Source organism: Cryptomeria japonica, chromosome 10 (genome assembly GCF_030272615.1).
Source record: "Cryptomeria japonica chromosome 10, Sugi_1.0, whole genome shotgun sequence".
NCBI lineage: Eukaryota > Viridiplantae > Streptophyta > Pinopsida > Cupressales > Cupressaceae > Cryptomeria > Cryptomeria japonica.
Genome location: NC_081414.1, coordinates 347,901,556 through 347,921,478, shown reverse-complemented (window position 1 = coordinate 347,921,478; position 19,923 = coordinate 347,901,556). Strand labels below are relative to the sequence as shown.

The following is a 19,923-nucleotide window of genomic DNA, read 5'->3' as shown; positions in this document are numbered from 1 at the left end:
CTGCATCTGTGAATTGAATGGGGAAAAGAAAGCATTTTCTCTTCGATTGCTTCGTAGCAGGGTCGGAACTTGGTACGGGAGAGCTAAAAAGCGGAAATTCCTTTACTCTTTGCCACCGTCCAATCAAACTGTCCTGTCAGAAGCTCCGCCCCCAAAATTCGTACTGTCCTCCCGCCTATATTTATTTTAATATCTTTTTAATTTATTATATATATATTTAAAAGTTACAATTAGTAATATTATAAATTAATAGTTGATTATGTGTTTAGATTTTTTAATAATAAGTTATATGTTTTTCTGTTTGTTTTTTTCTATTTATTTTAATAAAAATCATATTATAATATGTAATTGATGATTTTAAGATATATGTATTATATTATAGAAATTTTAATAATATTATTTTTTAATTTTTTACATACATATAAATAGGTAAATAATAGTTTATTTTTAACTAAATTATACATTTTTAAGTTTAAAAATATTATCAAATTTACTAATACTAAAAATAAACGTAATTAACTAAGTTTCTTAGTTAAAAATATTAGAGTAAAGTAATTAAGTGACCCATATTTAAGTTAAAAAATATAAAAAAAATTTACTAAAAGTAAAACTAAAAGTAACTAAATTACTTAGCTAAAAATATTTAAGATAAAAATATTAACTTACACATGTTTTTGATATTTTTCATTTAAAAATAAAAGTAAAAATATATGTAACTAATATACAAATTTAACATATATATTAAAAAAATATATTAATATAACTTAATGATTAGTTACACATATTTAAGTTTTAAAAATATTAATGATTAGTTATGTTGGGAAAAATGGTGTCTCAACCTTGCATTTATGTGAGGTTACTATTTATAGTAAGTTTTCATTTGAGCACGAAATGGTGCAAAACTCTCCCTGAAGCTTCCGGTTGGCTAGATAAGCATTCCGGTAAAGTTGCGTCGCAAGGTCACAACTAGTTTTGAAGATATTAAAGTTTTCATCTTGGAGGGGTGCGATAAAATGTTTAAACTTAATTTTGGGGGCTTTAGAGGCTCTGAAACGCCCTGAAAAGTGGTCATAACTAGCATGAGATGATAGAGCACTTCGTGAGCTTTCCGACGCTTCAAACGGTTCGTCAATCGGACACCCGATTCTCAAGTTATGGCCTCCGGAAGTTTGTACTCCTGAAATAGGAAAAATAATTTGTATCGGATACATAAATGAGCTGTAAAAGGGAGCGACACGTGTTGATGTGTAGGGAGCGACACGTGTTGATGTGTGCTTTAACATGTCATAGGGCATATAGAAGGGAGATAAGGTCGGCTACACCTTATTGGGTGGTTTTAGCCCATGGTTTTGTAATACCGTTTGACGGTTTCTTGTATTGTATCTCCTATTTATGAGGTGTGTGAGATAGAGGTTGGGTGTAAGAGTCCTATGGCTATTGAATTGCCTCTGAATCTCTGATTAGTGGTACTCCTGCGAAGAGCTTGCTCTACAAGTATGTTGTAATCTGTTTTTGATTGTTGAATAAAATATTGAGCTGCTTTTGGAGTGTGGGGTTTTTCTTCCGAAAGGGTTTCCCCCACGTAAATCACTGTGTTGTGGTATGAATGCTATTATATCTATTTCTATTTTCTGTAACTATTGTAACGATCTGAAAAAGTTTTGCATTACCCTCCTCTCAAGGTTAGTGTAGGAAGTTGTTTCCGCTACTTAACTTCCTTACAAGTTACACATATTTAAGTTTTAAAAAAATAAAATAAAAAATAACTAGAAGTAAAAATAAAAGTAACTAAGTTACTTAGTTAAAAATATTTAAGTTACTAAGTTTAAGTTAAAAAATATCAAAAAATTTACTTTTACTAAAAATAAAAAGAATTAAGTAACTAAGTTAGTTAAAAATATTTAACTAAGTTACATATATTTTTTAAAGCTTATTTTTAACTATATTTTACTTTTATTTTTAAGTTATATTAATAATTTTTTTAATAAATGTATTAAATTTTTATATTAGTTACACATATTTTTACTTAATTACAACTTTTTCACTTTTATTTTTAAATACACATTTAACATTATATACACATTTAAAAATTCATATTAAAAAAAAAAAAAAAATAATAATATAAACATATAAAAAACTTTCATATAAAAATGAACAAATAAAAAAAAAACCTCCTTCCTTTACAGGGCATGGAGTAGCCGGCACAACAGTGGAAACAACAGGAGGTATCTCCATTCCTGAGTAAAAAAAATTATAAACATTTTGATGGTACCGTTTGAGTGGACGGTGATGGCATGGGGGATGGGGATGGGAAGGCAAGGCATGGGCGGGCCGTTTTGTCGGCTGCGTAGCCATTGCCGAAATTTTGAAGTCTTACTTGTAGGACAATTCAAGATTGTAATTAATATTCTTTCACTACTTCAGTCTAGTTTCATGGTCTCTTTTGTGAGGAGGGTTGACCACTGGATCTGGAGGCCTATGAATTGATTGTCCAAGTAGCTGAAAAGGAGATAATCAAATGAGGGTTATGCCAAATTCTCATTGTTAATACACTACCAAAGGAAAATCCATGGGTTTTTGTAAACACCTTGCCACATTTAATAGCAATTTATGGATATATTTGTGGTATGTATAGGTAGAAGCCATTGAGTGCTGCCATAATATATGAGAACAATGGACACAAATGCTACATCAATCAAAATCAACATTAAATGACTAAGTTCACAGTGCTACATCTTTTACACATTATGGGTACCTTGTGTATTTTTTCTTTTACGACCACTTGAAGTTATCCTTTCTTTATCCAACCATTTTGAATATTGATAATTTGAATTTTGAAATAGTTTGTTGAAGATAATGAAGATTTGCCTATAGTTGTCTCAGCTTTTGAATTTTGAGTGAAAGGATTTTATTTCATGTTACTTATGATAATTTAGTCAATCCCATTGTTCTTGCAGGAAAATAATAAGAACAAACTTGAAAGGTTTGAACAAGAAAGATGCAACGACTTCTTCAATATGTTGAAAGGATTTGTTTATAATCAAGTAAGTTGGATGTTAGCATTGCATTAATTGGATATATTGCTTAAATGATTAAAATGTTTTGTTTCTCTTTATCACTGAAATGATGATTTTATAGAGGAACGTATGCATGCAATCAGTAGCTGGACATATGAGTTTGTTCATGTAGTTAGCTTTAGGGCATTGTTTTGTAGAAATACTGTTGGTGATTATTTGTTTGAGCTACAATTTACAACTATTTAATGCACAATTGACACTCTATGAGTTTGGGCAATGATGCACGGATCTGATTCCAAGTCAGGCTTGGCAAACCTGTAGTTGAAACATGTAGATTTGGCCAAGTTTCCTTAAAAAATAGAAAGTCAACTCAAGAACTTATAAAAAACCACTAAAAAAATTATTTAATATATTATATATATTTCAATTGCCAAGTTTTGGTTGAGTCTAAGTCCGAGTCAACAAACAACTTGTAGAATAACTAGTCATTTGACATTAGTGGTAAGTCCTTGGATTTGCGTCATTTGTGATTATGTTTATGAAATAAATAAAATCCTTGGATTTGCCTTATGACTATATGAAAGAAATAAGAAACACCTTATAAAAATATTTGTCAATGGTACAGTAATGTACGACCAATCAAGATACTCTTAGGAGGTGTATGAGAACATCCTTTATCAAAGATTAAAAAACAACTAAAATATCTATATAATATGCAAAGATAAGGTAAATCTAATAAATTAAAAACCACATAAATTACAACAGTAGATCGTCCAAGCTAGAAAACCATACTAGAAGATACAAAAGAGGTACTAGTCATTAGGGTTTTGATAACACGAAGTCTTTATTGCCAGTTAGTTATGGGTGGGTATATTTCACCTACAATTTGTTTTGAAGTGAACAATAACAAACAAATATGCAATGTTGAATAAGTGTAAAGAGAGGCCACATTATGACACTTGAAAGTTGAGGTAGAGATTAGATTTACTAAAGTTGAAAATAAGGAGAATGTTATGTATCTAGCAGCCTGCCAATTTTTTTTAATAGTGCAATGTTAGAGCTTGTTTTTATTGTAATAGGGGGTAAAGGATGTTAGTATGAGCTTCTTGAAAAATTGTGTATATTTTGTTTACGTCAATGTTTGATTCACACTTTGATCCATCATCAAAATGGAAGCAAAAGGTTATAGTAGTCACAAATAAAGAGCTAGGAATGACATGAAAACTAAAGAAGAAAAACGAGGGTAGGAAAATGTTGCCAGCTAATTTTTGGACTGTTGATATGGATAGTTGTAGATAATTGCATTGAACTTGTTGATCACATGATCAAAGGACATGTAAGAGAACTTAAAGTCTACTTAAGCTTTAGGAGGTATAGGCTTATCTTCAAGGAACTGAAATTGTTACCTTTTCATCTTATCTCACTAAAGTTTCTTTTATAATACCAGTGTATTTGGTATCCTTAAAAAGGATTGTTTAAACATGGCATGTGATTGAACTTTTGACCTAAATAATGGCCATCAGCTATCCTTTTACTATCTTTGTGCTTTGAACCTTGATGTCCTTGACTTTGATACATCTTTGGATCTGTTCACTATCCTTGTATTGTGAATGCTGAGTTATGCCCTCCTTTTATAACGGTGGTTGCATGTATTGTAGAAATCCTTTTAGGAATGCTCTTCTAATTTTGTAATCTTCCTTTTCATGACTATATAGTCATTTTAACCTTGTCTCTAATAATATCAACCTCTAGTGGATTGTTTCTCTTCAAATAGGACCATTATGCTCCTTGGATCTGGGATTACTTCTTTTGTTGAGATGTAGCTTTTCATTGGCTTGAGGCTTTGGCTTGATTTGATTTCATTCTCAAGTTTTCCCAATGTTGTCCACCATTGTCTTACTATCTTTATTCTTTTAAATGACCTCATAACTTATATCTTCTATTACTCAATGATGGTACAAAGGAATGCTTATTCTTTTAATAATAGCTCACTTCATATGGGACTATATGGGACTATATGGGACTATTTGTGACTATCTTGATAGTGAAGGAATAATAGTCTTATACCTCTATAGTCCTTGTGCCTTTGACCATCTCTTCTCATACCACAAGCTTTGTCACCCATTTAGTTGTCATGTGACTATATTAATGGTTGGTCATGATGGTGATTTTCTATCTAATCAATTTTTGCTCCTTGAGGACTGCAAAACAATGCTATGCCTTTGCAAGATTGTCATACGAACTTGTGAATGTCTTTTTTTTTTTGTCTTTTACAAATGTCACCATCTTTACCTTACTGTGTTCTTCAAGGGACTCTTATCACTGGTCTAAAAATGAAGATGCTACTTCTCATTTGTCTCAGACAAAAAACTGAGAGTCTCTATTCTTTGTATCTTTAGGAATATGATCTTGAAGGCTTCTTATATTGACTATAGCTTCCTCTGTCAAAAAAAAATTGCTCTTTGATTGTTTCTTTGTCAGGTTATGCACTTTCTTTGGGGTATGAACTGATTTGTGTGGTTGTCTTAGACTTGGGACTATTTTTCTATTCGGTCTTTCCTTAAAGTTTGATCTATGAATGACCTGCTCTAAATTTCTCATATATTTCACATAAGCTATTACAGTTAAGCTGAAACTTAAAAATCTAGTAATCTTTAACTAAGAATATGTCATTGGCAAATAACCCGAGTTGCTGAAGTTAATAGTTATAAGATCAATAAACAGAAACTGCATTGTTGGTGAAGTCTTCGTTATTAGAACAACTTATTCTCTTATGCTTACTTCTTCCGACTGTACATTGAAGAAACAATTTTGCAAAGACCCAAGCCACAGAACGCAACAATAGCCCAATAAACAATTTCATCCTTTTGGTTGGCAAGGTCATTGCATTCCCTCAAAATCTTTTCTTTTTCATAAATTGCTTCTTCTTTTAATCTCGAGACCTCATTTAGTTGTCTGGCAATCTTTTCCTTTTCCCTGCAGGCTGCTTCCTGTTGATAAAGAGCATCATCTCTTTGTCTCTCTAGTTGATTGATTTTCTTGATTTGAAAGTCATATACTGACTCTTTGTTGTAGTTAAGTGAACCCTCAATATTTGCTTTTGCAGATTCAGCATCCTTTCTGGCTTTCCTTTCAATTCCAAGCTCCAAAATAGTCGCATCTCTTTGATTAGCTGCATCTTCTTTCAATCTCAAAGCTTCATCCAATTCTTTGGTAATACTTGTCTTTTCTCGCAATGCTTCATCTCTTTGCCTTCCGAGTTCATTGTTTTCTTTCAATGTTTTAATTGTGACTGTCCTCAGGTGATCTAGTGAAGATTCCAACTCCGCTTTTGCAGTTTCCGCTGCCTTCCTGTTTCGTCTTTCTGTTTCAAGCTCCAAAAAAGCCGTTTTAAGGCTCTCCGGATGACCTTCTGAAGAAATTTTAAGTGACATACATGGTGTGGTCATGGATTCCCTAGCGTCAGAATTCATTTAGTCATTAATGGCGGAGATGCAAAACGAGAAATTTAGCATGGAAGAAAAAATGCATTAATGCAAGCCTACACACCAAAAAATAAATAATGAGCTAAGCATGGTAATAATTTTACCTTACGATGAACATGTAAGTCCGACATTCTCCCAAATGGAAAGTATAGCCAATCTTACGCCCCGCTCCTCTTCTATTAGTGTAGCCAGGGTATTCTGCTTTGTTAAAGTCAACGGATTCTTTAAAAAGCAAACCGCATGTTTCTGCTTGTTCCACAAGTTTCCACTTGTCATATGGATCTTTTTCTTTGTGGGTAACATGGATTTCTCCCATGTTGTTAAGCATAGCCATTCCATTCTTGAAGAACATCTTCAACAAATGACGGTGCTTTCTGCCCAACAAACACAGTTCACATTTATAAAATTTCTAAATTGAAATTTGGTTACTTGCTGCAGGAGAGGATCCAAGAAAACATCATTTTATTTATCTAGAATTTTATCTGTTACCGATATATTTATATCCCCAGGAAATGTTTCAAAATTGAAAAAACTTACTTGATAAGTTTGTTATCATTTTCCTTCCCAAAGAAGCCTGCATGAGGGAAGTTAAAGACAATCCTATCGAACAACATCTCTCTTAATATCTCGTGCTTTTTCATTGTTTTTGCATCAGCACTATGCAATGTCATTGCTCTACGCTTCTCCAAACTCCGAAGGTTATTTTGGCCGGAATTATATGAACTTATGACCTCCTCTGCATCGTTGGGAGACATATAAATACACAAGCAGAATACTTTGCAAAAACACAGGAAGAATTTTGATAATGTGGCAAGACTTGAAAAAAAACTGCCAGTAGAAAACTTGAAAGAAAGATTTTGAACCTCTGCTGTCAAGAGAGGTAGCAACGATGTTTTCTGCAGAGCCAAATGCTTTGGCCAAAGCCGAAGAAAACGAAAAGTCTCCTTCCCCCACTAATAAAATATGATGGAAGTCGGAGTAGTGCATAATCCTTTTCTCCAGAGCAGGCTGTCCGAGTGGATGTTTGGAAATTAAAATATCTCCATCATGTAGATTGGAACCCATTTATAATTACAAGGAAGAATCCACAAAGATCCAAGCTACAAGCCCCTGTCAAAATTTAAAACAGAGTAAAGAAGAAGTCCTGAAAGCTAACTTTGGATGAGTTTAAGATCTCAAACAACATTTCTGTGAAAGACATTATGAAAGCCACACTCTTGAAGTGAGATGCATTCGAGAACCCTTAAATGCACTCTTGTGAAAAACAAGATGCAGTTCTTCATCCGTAGAGAATATTGATCTTCTAACTTGAAAATTTCTGACTTCGTTCAAATATTTAAGGGCAATGCTTTTAGCCTTGATTGCACAAGATTTTAGGATTGTTATTGCTACATGACAAAAGTAGATGTCCAAATCTTAAGTGCTAAATATACCTAGCAAAAATTTTCAGAGGGGGAATTTGAAAACCATGTAACGAATTCTAAGTTTTTGGCAATTATTATTTTATCTTCAGAATGATCTCTTATAAAGTTACCAATACCAAAATTAAAAAATAGCACATGTTATGAGACAAACAATATCATGTTGCTTTCTGTATGAGCAATGAGCATTGGTGACAAATTCTTGATGCGTCAAACAATACTATCTCTTGTTGCTGTAGGAGTTGAAGGTGACTCAACATTTTTAGAATAGCTTTTATAAGAAAGAATTTCTGATAATTTGTATAATAATATATTAATTCAATATGAAACAAATGTATAAGAAATCTTATTTATAAGGTAATGTGTGACGTAGTATCAACAGCTAAGATGATACAAATATTAGATCCATGATTAACTGAATTTTTTACAATAAGAAATTTGAAAAACAAACCATCACACAGAACTTATAATATTATCTAGATGCATAATTATTTCTTTCCCTTTAATAGTATTTGATCTTTTCTTTCTCTTTTAGGCAATTCTCTATGTTTTATTTTGTTTACTATATAAATGTATCCAAGGATATATTCCATGCTGTAAATTATCACTGGGAAATATATTTTTCTTTTTCAGAATTTATTGAGGACCCAGGACTGCATTCTATATTACACTCATAGGGACATTATCGTTGTCAAAGTGTGCGACTTGCCCGAGAAATTTTCTTTAAACCCTCCATTTCCTAATATTGTTGAAAAAGGTCAACGTCTTCAACTTAGCTTCAAACTAATAGAATCTATATTTTTTTGTATGTAACTCTAAACTAACAGAAAATATAACTCAACTGAAACTTTGAGCAAATATGTTTTCAAGTTGCAGGTTGGAGATATCATTACTGGAGATTGCCTTGTATTTTCATAAAAAACTAATCTCATCCCTGATATGTCCTATATTTCTCTATCATTTGTTTAGCCATTCAAAGCGTAAATTAGGTAGTACTGCTGATAAGTACTTTTGTATGTCATCAGCTGAGGCAATCTCAGTGTGTATTCATGGATTATCTTTAAAAACAAATTAAAAAATATATATTTTGCTGGATTTATCCCTTTATTTGTATAGGTCCAATTCAGGGCAGGGGCAGGACAATTCTAGGTTCACTCAGGACCAGCCTCAGACACCTCGAATGAAGGATCCATAGGGAACCTGAAACAGACCCAGGAGACCCCCAAGCTACAAGTAAATAAAACAACATTTTTGTCTCCAAGTTACCATTGTTGTTTTTTAAGGTAGTGACATTTTTCTCCAAGGTAAAGGCTATAGGAAAGAAAGAACTATTCCAATAGGAGAGATATAGCTTATACACAATATAAGGGTTAAAACAGTTGTAGTGTTGCAAATTTATAAATTTGTTTGGCTTTGTTATGTTCATACAAAATGGTTAATAGTCTTTGTTCTCCAAGGATATGTCCCTTGTCAAATATGATCTCATCTTCATAGGGGATATTTGAGGGATGCAAGGACAGGTAGGAAACATTCACACCCCATCTCTTAGATTTTACAAAATTTTTGGAAATGTCTCTAATACGCACAAATATTTTTTAGGGGACCTCGTCCTATATAGTGCCAAGGAACTTGCCTAGGGCGTTGCACCCTGACCTTGCTGAGGGCATTGCCCCTCAAACTTACTGGGGGCATTGGCTTCAAACCCCTACCAAACTATAAGTCTAACCACACTTAAAATTTATCAATGATTAATCATGATTATGAATCTACAAACTACATATACCTTGTTGTGAATTTCTGCATCTTCACAATTGAAGTCATAGTCAATGATTATATTGTTTCATACATTGGACAACTTGTTCGATACACAAGGATTGCCAGAGATAAAGTTGGCTTCTTGTAGCCATTTTACTGCTGAATACAAGTTAAGTCATAGTTGGCAAGAAATGCCACTTTCATAATGCAAAAATGTATCAATCATGCCTTGCACGAATAACTCATGGAACAATCCCAGCTATAGTATCCTAGTTGAGATCAAACTAAAACATAACCAGATATCTTTTAGCTTAACCATTCCTCTTTGTTAATGAGTTTGACAACAACATGCAATCTTGAAGGCTTCAAGAAAATTTCAATAATATATCCCTCACCTAAATATATATGCTAGTATTTAAACACGTCTTCATTAACTCATGCTCACAAAGGCTCTATAATGTCTATGGTGAATGCCTAATTAATGTTACCATATAAATATTGATCCCAAAATGCATCCCTTCATCCCTTATTGTCCCTATCTTAGAAACCTAGGGGATTATAGCTAAAAGTTCTAGTTTAATTTTCTCGCATACAGAGAATACAATTAGCTAGGCATTGTAATCTTTGTTGGTGTGAAGCTCACCTAGCATAACACAACTTGCTAGCCGTGTAGCTTTGTGGACATGGCTCTTAGTAAGTATATGAGGATCTTACTAGTCCTAGAGGCCATGATATGTGTTTGTAGCATGACCCTAGTAAGTTTCTAAGGATCTTACTAGTCCTAGATGTCATGCCTTGTGTTTTCAATATGGCTCCACTTATCCAAGGATCTTACTAGTTCTAGATGCCATACATTTGTTTTTTGCATGCTCCATGTGTGTTACCAATGATTTATCATATTGCTCACTTTGTGCTTGCATTTTATCTTGATATTATAGATTGATAAGACCCTAAGTCTAGGGGCCTACTTTCTTGTCAAGCTCGGTGTTGTCTTGTATCTTTGATGTCTTGATGAAAGTATCTTTCACTTCTTCATAATTTACCAAGAGTGTGAGTGTAAGTTCATACTCCCACTAAAGTGAGGATTAAATGTAGTGTAGTAAATTGTATCCCTTTACAATTTCACACTTAGTTTGGACCCACTTTGGCAGTTGTGCCTAATGTATACTTAATTTAGGCTTGATTGTGCTCAATTTCGGGACCATTTCCATTAACTTGGTTCATATTCACGACCAAAATCCTGGGTCAAAATGCTAGGACCAAGGTACCCAACACCACTATCCAAGCATTTTAGCCCTAAAATTTAAAATATCAATGTTGGCTTTGCAAGTAGCAAGAAAGTGCCCTCCGATATTAGCCCTCCCCAAAAATTAAATTTGAAAAAGTGTAAGTTTCATATAAATACATACTCTCTCTCTCTCTCTCTCTCTCTCTCTCTCTCTCTCTCTCTCTCTCTCTCTCTCTCTCTCTCCAAGCATTTTAGCCCTAAAAATCAAAATATCATTGTTGGCTTTGCAAGTAGCAAGAATGTACCCTCCGATGTCGCTTCTCCCCAAAAATTAAATTAGAAAAAGCGTGAGTTGCATATAAGCATATAAATACAACTCTCTCTCTCTCTCTCCACCCCTATCCAAGGATTTTAGCCCTAAAAATTAAAATATCATTGTTGGCTTTGCAAGTAGCAAGAATGTACCCATTGATGTCACCCCTCCCCAAAAATTAAATTTGAAAAAGTGTAAGTTGCATATAAATACAACTCTCTCTCTCTCTCTCTCTCTCTCTCTCTCTCTCTCTCTCTCTCTCTCTCTCTCTAAGTCTTCTTGAGATCATCTTATGAGCATTCAATCAAACATATTTGAGTCAATTGAGCATAGATCTATAATCAAGAAGCAAGAAGCATTGAAGTCTATTTGTCAAAAAGAATTATCAATCATAATACATGTTCCTCCATGATGAAGACATGCACTAACATCCTCTAACAACATCAAGCCAAGATGTGAGACTTCATGCCAAGAGTTTCATATATGAGGTAATATTTGTGAATTCAAGAATTTCCATTATTATTTTAGCCTCTATCCTTCTAAGGACAAGTTCTCTTTTTCATCAATCATTGTTGTTGTAGAGGTAGGAACACCAACATGAGGCTTCACTTAGGCAAGCCCCTATACAACACAATCCTTGTTTCTCATTTTCTATGTATGCAGGTTCATATTTGACAATTGAGTGTTACAATAGCGCAGAGTAGACATCAACAAATATTCCCAAATTTTGAATAGGCAAAAACCCCTGGACTAGGACACCCAGCACACATGTCCAATTGTTTTCAATTGAATTTCAAAGAGAGAAACCTACAAGACCGCCTGATAGAAAATCTTCACCTTTTTGTTTGCACGGACAACCTCTGGCTAAGGCGCCTAGGACACCAATCAGGCACTTTCAAGATCAACTGGCAATTAAAGGTTCCATTCTATGTCCTCTTTTGAGATCTGCCTTACTGTGTTGGTTTTTTTGATTTGTAATTTACTACTATTGTTGGAAGTTATTATTTTCTTATCATTAAACCTAGATCTTAAACACACACTTCACAATCTCAAATCTATTACATCTCAAAAAGGAACATAAACCCAAGTATTAAGCTCTCCTATTAGGATTGTAACTAAACCTTATGATTATTCTTAATGATATCCTATGGAGATCTAAGATCTTAGTTTGCATCCATAGGCTAGGATCTCATTTCCATACTAATCAAAAGGTAAAACAATGTTCATCAATAAATTGTGGATGGTTTAAGGACTATGAACAAGAGTGGATAATTTCTTCTAGACTTCAAGCTTAATTTAAACCTAGTAGGGTAATTCCAAAGTTATACCTTAATAGGTAGTTGAATTAATTATATTATAACATGACTATAAAAATAGCAACTATACCCAAATGTACACTTGACCCCTATAGTTGTCAATAGACCAAGATCAGCTAGTTCCATATGACTTCTATATAGCTAATAATACACCTTGCTCCTACATTTGTAGATGAAGATGACAATAGGCTTATAATCCATTACACCAATTTATTTTAATGTTCCATACAAAATGATAAGGTACAAATATACTAAACATGTTTCTCTAAATATTTGAAATTTAGGAAAACTTAAAATAATTCCTTGATTGAAACTACTAAATCATGAACATATATACCTTAAAAACCCACAAGAACACATCATACTTTATGCCTTTGGTTGGGTCATTGAGAATTAGGGTGACAAGGAACTCCTATCATTATGATATGAAAAACGAAGTAGTATCGAAATGTCAGGGATCATGAGTGGAGCATACCTTATGACAAGTACCCAAGGAGAGGGAAAACTGAAAGTTTGACTCCAAACAAGTACTTAGAAGAAGATTTGAGAGTCAGAGAGTCGAAGTAGGCATGATAGGTAAGGGAAAGTCAAAAAGTTTAACAACTATACATAAAAAAACGTTTAGAGGACCACGAATTAGGAAGTTGGGGATGAGATGGAAAGGTACTTAGGTATGGGATGGTCTGAAACTCCAATTTGAAAGACGGACATTTTTTTGGTATCGAAGGCCCAAGAGGTCAAAATGAGTAAAAAAGGTATGCTAGGAAGAGAAACTCCAACAAGTCGATAGAAACAAAGAAAAATCAAACTTAGGCAAAATGGCATACTTGCGTGAGAAAGTTCAAAACTCTAATAACCACCCACACTTTGAGAATTTACCAAAAAATGACCAACACTTAAGATTTTAGAATTTTTGTAACTATTAGCACATGGCAACACTTATGCAATTTTAACAACTAAGGATCCACACAAAGGTTTCTCAAATCAATTATGATTGATGAGCCAAAAACGGTCAAGACACACAAAAGGGAACAAACTCTAGCAAAATTTGACACTACAAAATTGAGTCCCAACATAGACAATGCCTTATCTTATGTTCAAAGGATGGACATCTAAAATAAGTGTTGGAAAAATTGATATACAAACATCTCTGATTATAATTCATATTACTTTTTGAATATTGATAACTCCTTAAGGTATTTGGATTGATTTATACCTCAACACAAACATATTTTAGGACAGCTACAATAAAATTTGTTGGGCTCAATGTAAACAACTCTTCATAAAGAGTAAGTGATATGATCCAAGAAAGTTCAACAACGAAAGAAAAGCCCTAAAACTCAATCCACACTAGCTGTTAAATCTTTTGTTGCTCCAAATCAATGAAAATTCTAAGTCAACAAGAAAAAGAAAAGTAAAGAGCTAAGAACTATGGACATATAGAGCCCCAAGCTTAAGGGTAGCATCCACATGGTTGGCCTTAGCAAAATAAACAAAGAAAAAGAAACTTGAAGAGATTTTCAATAATGTGTAAACAAACATTGTAAGGGACCCAAGAAATGCTAACCCAACTATGAAGCATTCTTTTTTATGGAACCCATCCCACAAAATAATCTACTAATGTGAAATGCTTAATCCATTCAAGCATGCCCTATCAAACTTGAGAATGAGTAAATCACATCAATAGTATTAACAGAGCTCTTGCGTGCCCTACCATGGGCACAAACTTTCTAGGTTTCTTTCTTTGTGGTGTCATTTTCAAAAACCCCAAAGCTAGTGCTCTAAACATCTATAATTGAGTCATCAAGACTTGAAACCATTAAATAGGCTTACACCACTCAAGAATGAGAAAACTTAGAAAAGGAGTTGCAATAAATGTGGGAGGCTATAAAAATCTTGTTCAAAAGAAGTAAAGTGGTATGATAAGACCAAGTACATGAAAGCAAAATCTAAGATTCTCAAAGTCATACTCCATCTCCCCCCTCTCTCTATGTTTATTATTTTAAATTTCAAATACAATATAATGTGAATGATAATTTCATATCATATATATTTTTAAAATATAACTTTGAATTTATTATCACAAAATTCTATTCAAATTTTTTATATGAATGTTATAAAATATTAGAAAAAGATTTTTTTTTAAATTCTTTTCATTACATTTCTCTTATTAGTACTTGTCGTTAGGCAATACTATTGTAATGAAAATTCATTTGTTGCGCTTATATGGTTATTAAAAAAAATTATTTAGACCAATGAAAAACAATTATTTTTCTTTCTTTAAATTTTTTTTAATTTATTTTATAGTATAGATGCACATTTGTTAATATTATAATTTAAAAAAATTATTTTTGTTGCAAACGATTGGCTAATATTGTTTTGCCTCTTATAGGCGGGTTTCTCGGAATAACGCATAATCTCAGGTTTTTCGGAATCACCACGCATTTTAAAATTATTTACCTTCTTTAATTTGAGTTTCTAAGAACTTATAAACGACATTTATTTGTTATAATAGGTAGTTCTTTTAAGTTAACCTATGAACAAGATAAAAAATATATATATTTTAAAAATATGTATTATATTTAAAATATTCTTTAATTTATAATCAAAATAAAATAAATTTCAATAATATTTTTTTGGCAAAAAAGATTAATATCCATATTAATTTAATCATAAAACCAAAAAAACATTAAATCTTATAAAAACGAGGATAATGAAACTAAATCATTGTGAAAAAATTCTAAACATAAAAGAAATTGATCTAAAATATTCATTGCATTATAATATAATAATATAAATTATGAGTTTATTCACATGTGATATAAGTTATAAAAAATTTAATGACGTTTTTTGATTTATTAATTTATTTAAAAAAAAAATTAAATCAGTTTTTTTTTTTTTTTTCCAAACAAATCAATTATTCAAAGGTTTATTTTTACAACTTAAAAAATAAAATAAAAACAATATATTATTTTAATAATATAAATTATTAGTAACCCGTTAATGGGTCCTGGAGGGTTAGTCCCCTATCCGAACCAACAAAAGACGAGGCTAAATGGGAACCACCATCTAAGGACTGGATTAAAATCAACTTTGACGGGGCATCTAGGGGAAACCCAGGTATCTCCGGAGTGGGAGTAGTTGCAAGAGATGATAAGGGGACTATCCTATTCAAGGGGGCTCAACGACTTCAGAATGGGACAAACAACGAAGCAGAAGCACAGGCAGCACTAATGGCTACGGAATTGGCTATTAACATGAAAGTGTCAAAACTACATTTGGAAGGGGATTCCCAAGTAGTTATCAATGCAATAGCGAAAGGTAACACCCCCTCCTGGAAACTATCTCATTGGGTGGAGATAATACGCGAAAAACTTACCTCATTTGAAGCTTTTCGGGTCTCCCATGTCAGGGGAGGTGCTAACGTAGTGGCGGATCTCCTCTCAAATGCAAGATGTGATATGTCAAACCAAGTGGCCAAATGGTGGAAGGGTAATGGTAGTGTTTGGAAGTGGTATTAATGCAGTTCGTGAAGTGCCAAACCAGCAAGCATGCTAGACGGCTCGCAAGGATGAGTACTTGATATCACTGGCTTTGTAATTAATGTGGCAATTCAAAAGCATAAAATATTGGTTCAAGACAATGGCGGAGGGCAGGAAATCTGTTGTGGAATATCTTTCCATTATTTCACAGATTATGCATTTATATCCCGTCGCAAACAACGGCGGATTTATAACCAATTTGAATATTGTGTTTTGTATTTGCCAAAAATCGGATTAATGAAGCTTGTTTGTGTCTTTGTAGTTTAGTTCTCTGGTTTTAACAGGTTTCGAGCAGTTTTCAATGGAGGTAAATTTCACACTCCGAACAGAGAAGAAATTGGTCCTGTTCCTGGGAACGGTTTCGGACAAACGTCTGCAGGGTCTCTTCAAATACAAGGAAGATAAGCTGTGGAGCGTGGCTAGATTAATGCTGGGGGAGGAATTGGTGCATATCCATTTCCGGTACAGAACAAATATGGAAGTCTACTCCTTGATAATGGCATGGGCGTGCGAATTCGACCCTAAAGTGGAGAAAGTCAAACTAACAATGAAAAAGCTTATTGATGGGGATTACTTAATTAATATGGACTCCATTCTGGAATGGGTGATCCCCCAGACCGGAATCCGTATCCAGGAAGGAGAAGCAGAGGAGGAGATTTTACCGTTTGTTAGGGGACCTGAAAGTCATTTAAAGGAGCAATGCAAGGAAAGTGCTCGAATTGGCTGGGAAGCCTTGAAGCTATGTGTGAAGTTGATACGAACAGATGAGGTTTTAAAGGCACTGAAGGCGGTGGCGCGCATGGAGGTGGGAAGAGAGCTCCGGGACCGCTTCGAGGAGGGGAGAGCGGTTCAGTTCCTAGCCAGCGTGGAAGGTGACCCAGACTTTGGGAACCTGGACTGCATCTCGAAGATGAAGTCGGAAGCGGCCAAAGGGAAAGCTTTGGCGGATATCGATGACGTGGAGATGAAGAAGCCAAACCAAAGTGACTTGGATTGAGCAGTCATGGTGCAAATCTCTGGGGTTTTTTGCTTTCTGCTTCGTTTGGTTTTTTTTGTTTTTTAAAAAAAAACTTTTATGGATTACTGTAATATGTCGTGCATAAATGCACAGTACTACGATACTTCTATTTTCTGTTTAGCTGGAACTCTGCATAGTAGGTTTGAACTGTTTTTTGGGCTGATGTTGATATCTGTTTGGCCCTAGTAGATTGTTGAAATTTTCTGAAAATTAATATATCAAAAATTACCGATAAAAAAAAAAATAATATAAATTATTAATAATAATCAAAATCTTATATATTCACAAAAGGAAAAAGTCATACCTTTCATTTTAAATAAGGGAGGTTTTTTTAATATGTTATTGCTTTTTTCCCTTTTTTAGTACTTGTGTTAGGCAATACTATTGTAATGAAAATTCATTTGTCATGTTTAAATGGTTATTAAAAAAAATTATTTAGACCAATGAAAACAAAATATTTTCTTTTGTTTTATATTTTTCAACTTTTTTCTATAATATAGATGCATGTTTTTTAACTTTATAATTTACAAAAATTATTTTTCTTATAAATGATTAGCTAATATTAGTTACAATAAATAATATTTCTAATAATTATAACAAATATTATTATTAAACTAAAAATTATTAAGGCATGTACTCCCCACTATGTGGCACTTGTTATAATTGTAATTATACTTCGAAACATAATAAAATATTAACTATAAATTAAAAAACACATTCATAAAAATAATACTAACAATATTATCCCTATTAAATTTTTTTAAAAATTAACAATAAATTTGATTTAATTCCAATACAAAACTAAATAGAAAAACTTCTTTTAACATAATATCAAATTATATAACCATAAAAAGTAAAGTTTATTTAAATGCAACTAAACGAAACAAAAATGATAAGCAATTGCTCACCTGATTTCCTTGGAACTAATGTTTTATTATATATCCACTAGAGCTTCGATAAAATTTCACTGCACCTATATACATTCCCCCTGAGTTTATCAAATACGAAACTTTGAAAGCCTGTCCATAAACAAAAAGATTTTAAGTGAGTCAAATTACAAAAAAAATATTAAACTCTATAATTGCTTGGTCATTGCCTTCCGCCTATTTCCCAAAAATTTACAATAAAATTAATTATTAAAATATTTAATTGTTTTAAGATTGTATATTACTAACAATTATAAGTGCATACATTTTACAGAAATGAAAAGAGAATATCTAGAGTGTATTTAAATGTAAGATTATTTAATTAAAATTTTATAAAAAAAAAAATTTAAAAATAATTTTTTTTTTAAATATAAATTATTATATCAAAGAGATTAGTACAATTGATAATAATATTAAATTTTTATTATACAGATTTAACTTCAAAATGTGGTGAAACTTAAAATGAAATATTAAGTTGTGATTTTAGCTATTAATTTGAATAAAAGAAATATGCTAAAGGCGGAATCTTTATAATCTTTACAAATACTGCGACCACCTAAATAATCATGTTTTATGAATTTAATAAAAAAAAATCCAGAAATCTTACATAGTTAAATCCAGAAACTATTAATGTTTATTATCATGAACTGTAGAAATTTTATATCCTCCAAAATAAATCATTGTATTTAACCCAACCCACAAAAAATGACATTTTCTATTTTCCATCTTTTTTAATTCTTAAAATAAAATTTTAAACTAAAAAAATAAATAATCTTTTATAAAATTCAACAAATTTATTTTCATTTAAAAATCAAGTAATAATCAAATCGATTTATAATGAATCCTGTAAAACTTTCCCCCACTGTAAAGATAATTGTCTGCCTTTATTTTTCTGGTATTGAAACAATGCAAGCTACTCTGTTTAGTGATGTTGAAAATGGTATGATATTTCTTTATGTTGAAAATGGTAAAAATCAAATGATAATAATCAATCTCACTTATAATAAAACACTAACTTTCCCTACTATAAATGTTTCCCCACTGTAAAGATAGATATATGCCTTGATTTTTTTGGTCTTGAAACAATGCCAGCTACCCTGTTTATTGATGTTTTACAGAGGAAATAAACAGCATTGATCCCAGAAAAAGGAGGGTTTGTATAGGCAATTGCATGATGATGGGGCAAACTGCCAGTTAAATTATTATAAAAGCTAAAAGCTAAAACGTTAGAAACCCCAGTAAAATAGAAAATAAAATCCTAAACTTCACTGAAACGCAGATTTGCAGAAAATAAAATCCCTTAACTTCACTGAAAGCAGATTTTCCGGCGTCGCTCGTTCTTCAACTGTTAGCTCTCCGTCCACTGCTACGGCCGATACAGATCCTTCAACCTTCACAAGCTGCTCCAATGGCAGAGCACAACTTAAGGGCACGGATATCTGGAAGCTGCGGGCGCCATTTACTTTGTAAAAGGAAATCCTCTCGCTTTGGCTCGTCTCTTCCGGACAGATCCCTTTAGATGTAGAAATCAATTTGATGTACTGGCAAATCTTCCAATTTAATGGTGGAGATTTTATTGGGCTCCTGCATCTGTGAATTGAATGGGGAAAAGAAAGCATTTTCTCTTCGATTGCTTCGTAGCAGGGTCGGAATTTGGTACGGGAGAGCTAAAAGGCGGAAATTCCTTTACTCTTTGCTTTATCAGGTCACACTAGGTACTTTGGAATTTGACAGTGAATTGTTTGTCTGTTCGACACCACCCGAGGAATCAGAGGAAAGAATTAAAAAATTAATGTTTTTTAAGATATTAAAATCCACATCGCTACAAGAACAAAGACTTTTATGAAGAATCTAATAATTTATTGCACGCGCCATATTGCACATTAATGAATGGCTGGACTT

The 19,923-nt window shown here is 32.7% G+C and overlaps 1 protein-coding gene across 1 annotated transcript; it reads right to left on the bottom strand.

The window, feature by feature from the left end:
• Positions 1 to 5,626: 5,626 nt before the first annotated feature.
• Positions 5,627 to 19,677, bottom strand: LOC131859454 (uncharacterized). The gene is made up of 6 exons (XM_059213210.1): positions 19,327 to 19,677; positions 18,004 to 18,114; positions 7,366 to 7,612; positions 7,040 to 7,238; positions 6,607 to 6,876; positions 5,627 to 6,473 (listed from the first exon to the last, which is right to left on the bottom strand). Exons 3-6 carry the CDS (start codon positions 7,565 to 7,567, stop codon positions 5,795 to 5,797), a joined length of 1,350 nt encoding a protein of 449 aa, XP_059069193.1. The 5' UTR covers positions 7,568 to 7,612; positions 18,004 to 18,114; positions 19,327 to 19,677; the 3' UTR covers positions 5,627 to 5,794.
• Between the last annotated feature and the right edge of the window lie 246 nt (positions 19,678 to 19,923).

Bases quoted from the DNA above. Each gene is read 5' to 3' on its own strand.
- LOC131859454 (XM_059213210.1), bottom strand. From the start codon at position 7,567: ATGGGTTCCAATCTACATGATGGAGATATTTTAATTTCCAAACATCCA. The intron at 7,239-7,365 runs GTTCAAAATCTT...CCAACGATGCAG, and splicing joins TACCTCTCTTGACAGCAGAG to AGGAGGTCATAAGTTCATAT. The intron at 6,877-7,039 runs GTAAGTTTTTTC...TTTGTTGGGCAG, and splicing joins AATGATAACAAACTTATCAA to AAAGCACCGTCATTTGTTGA.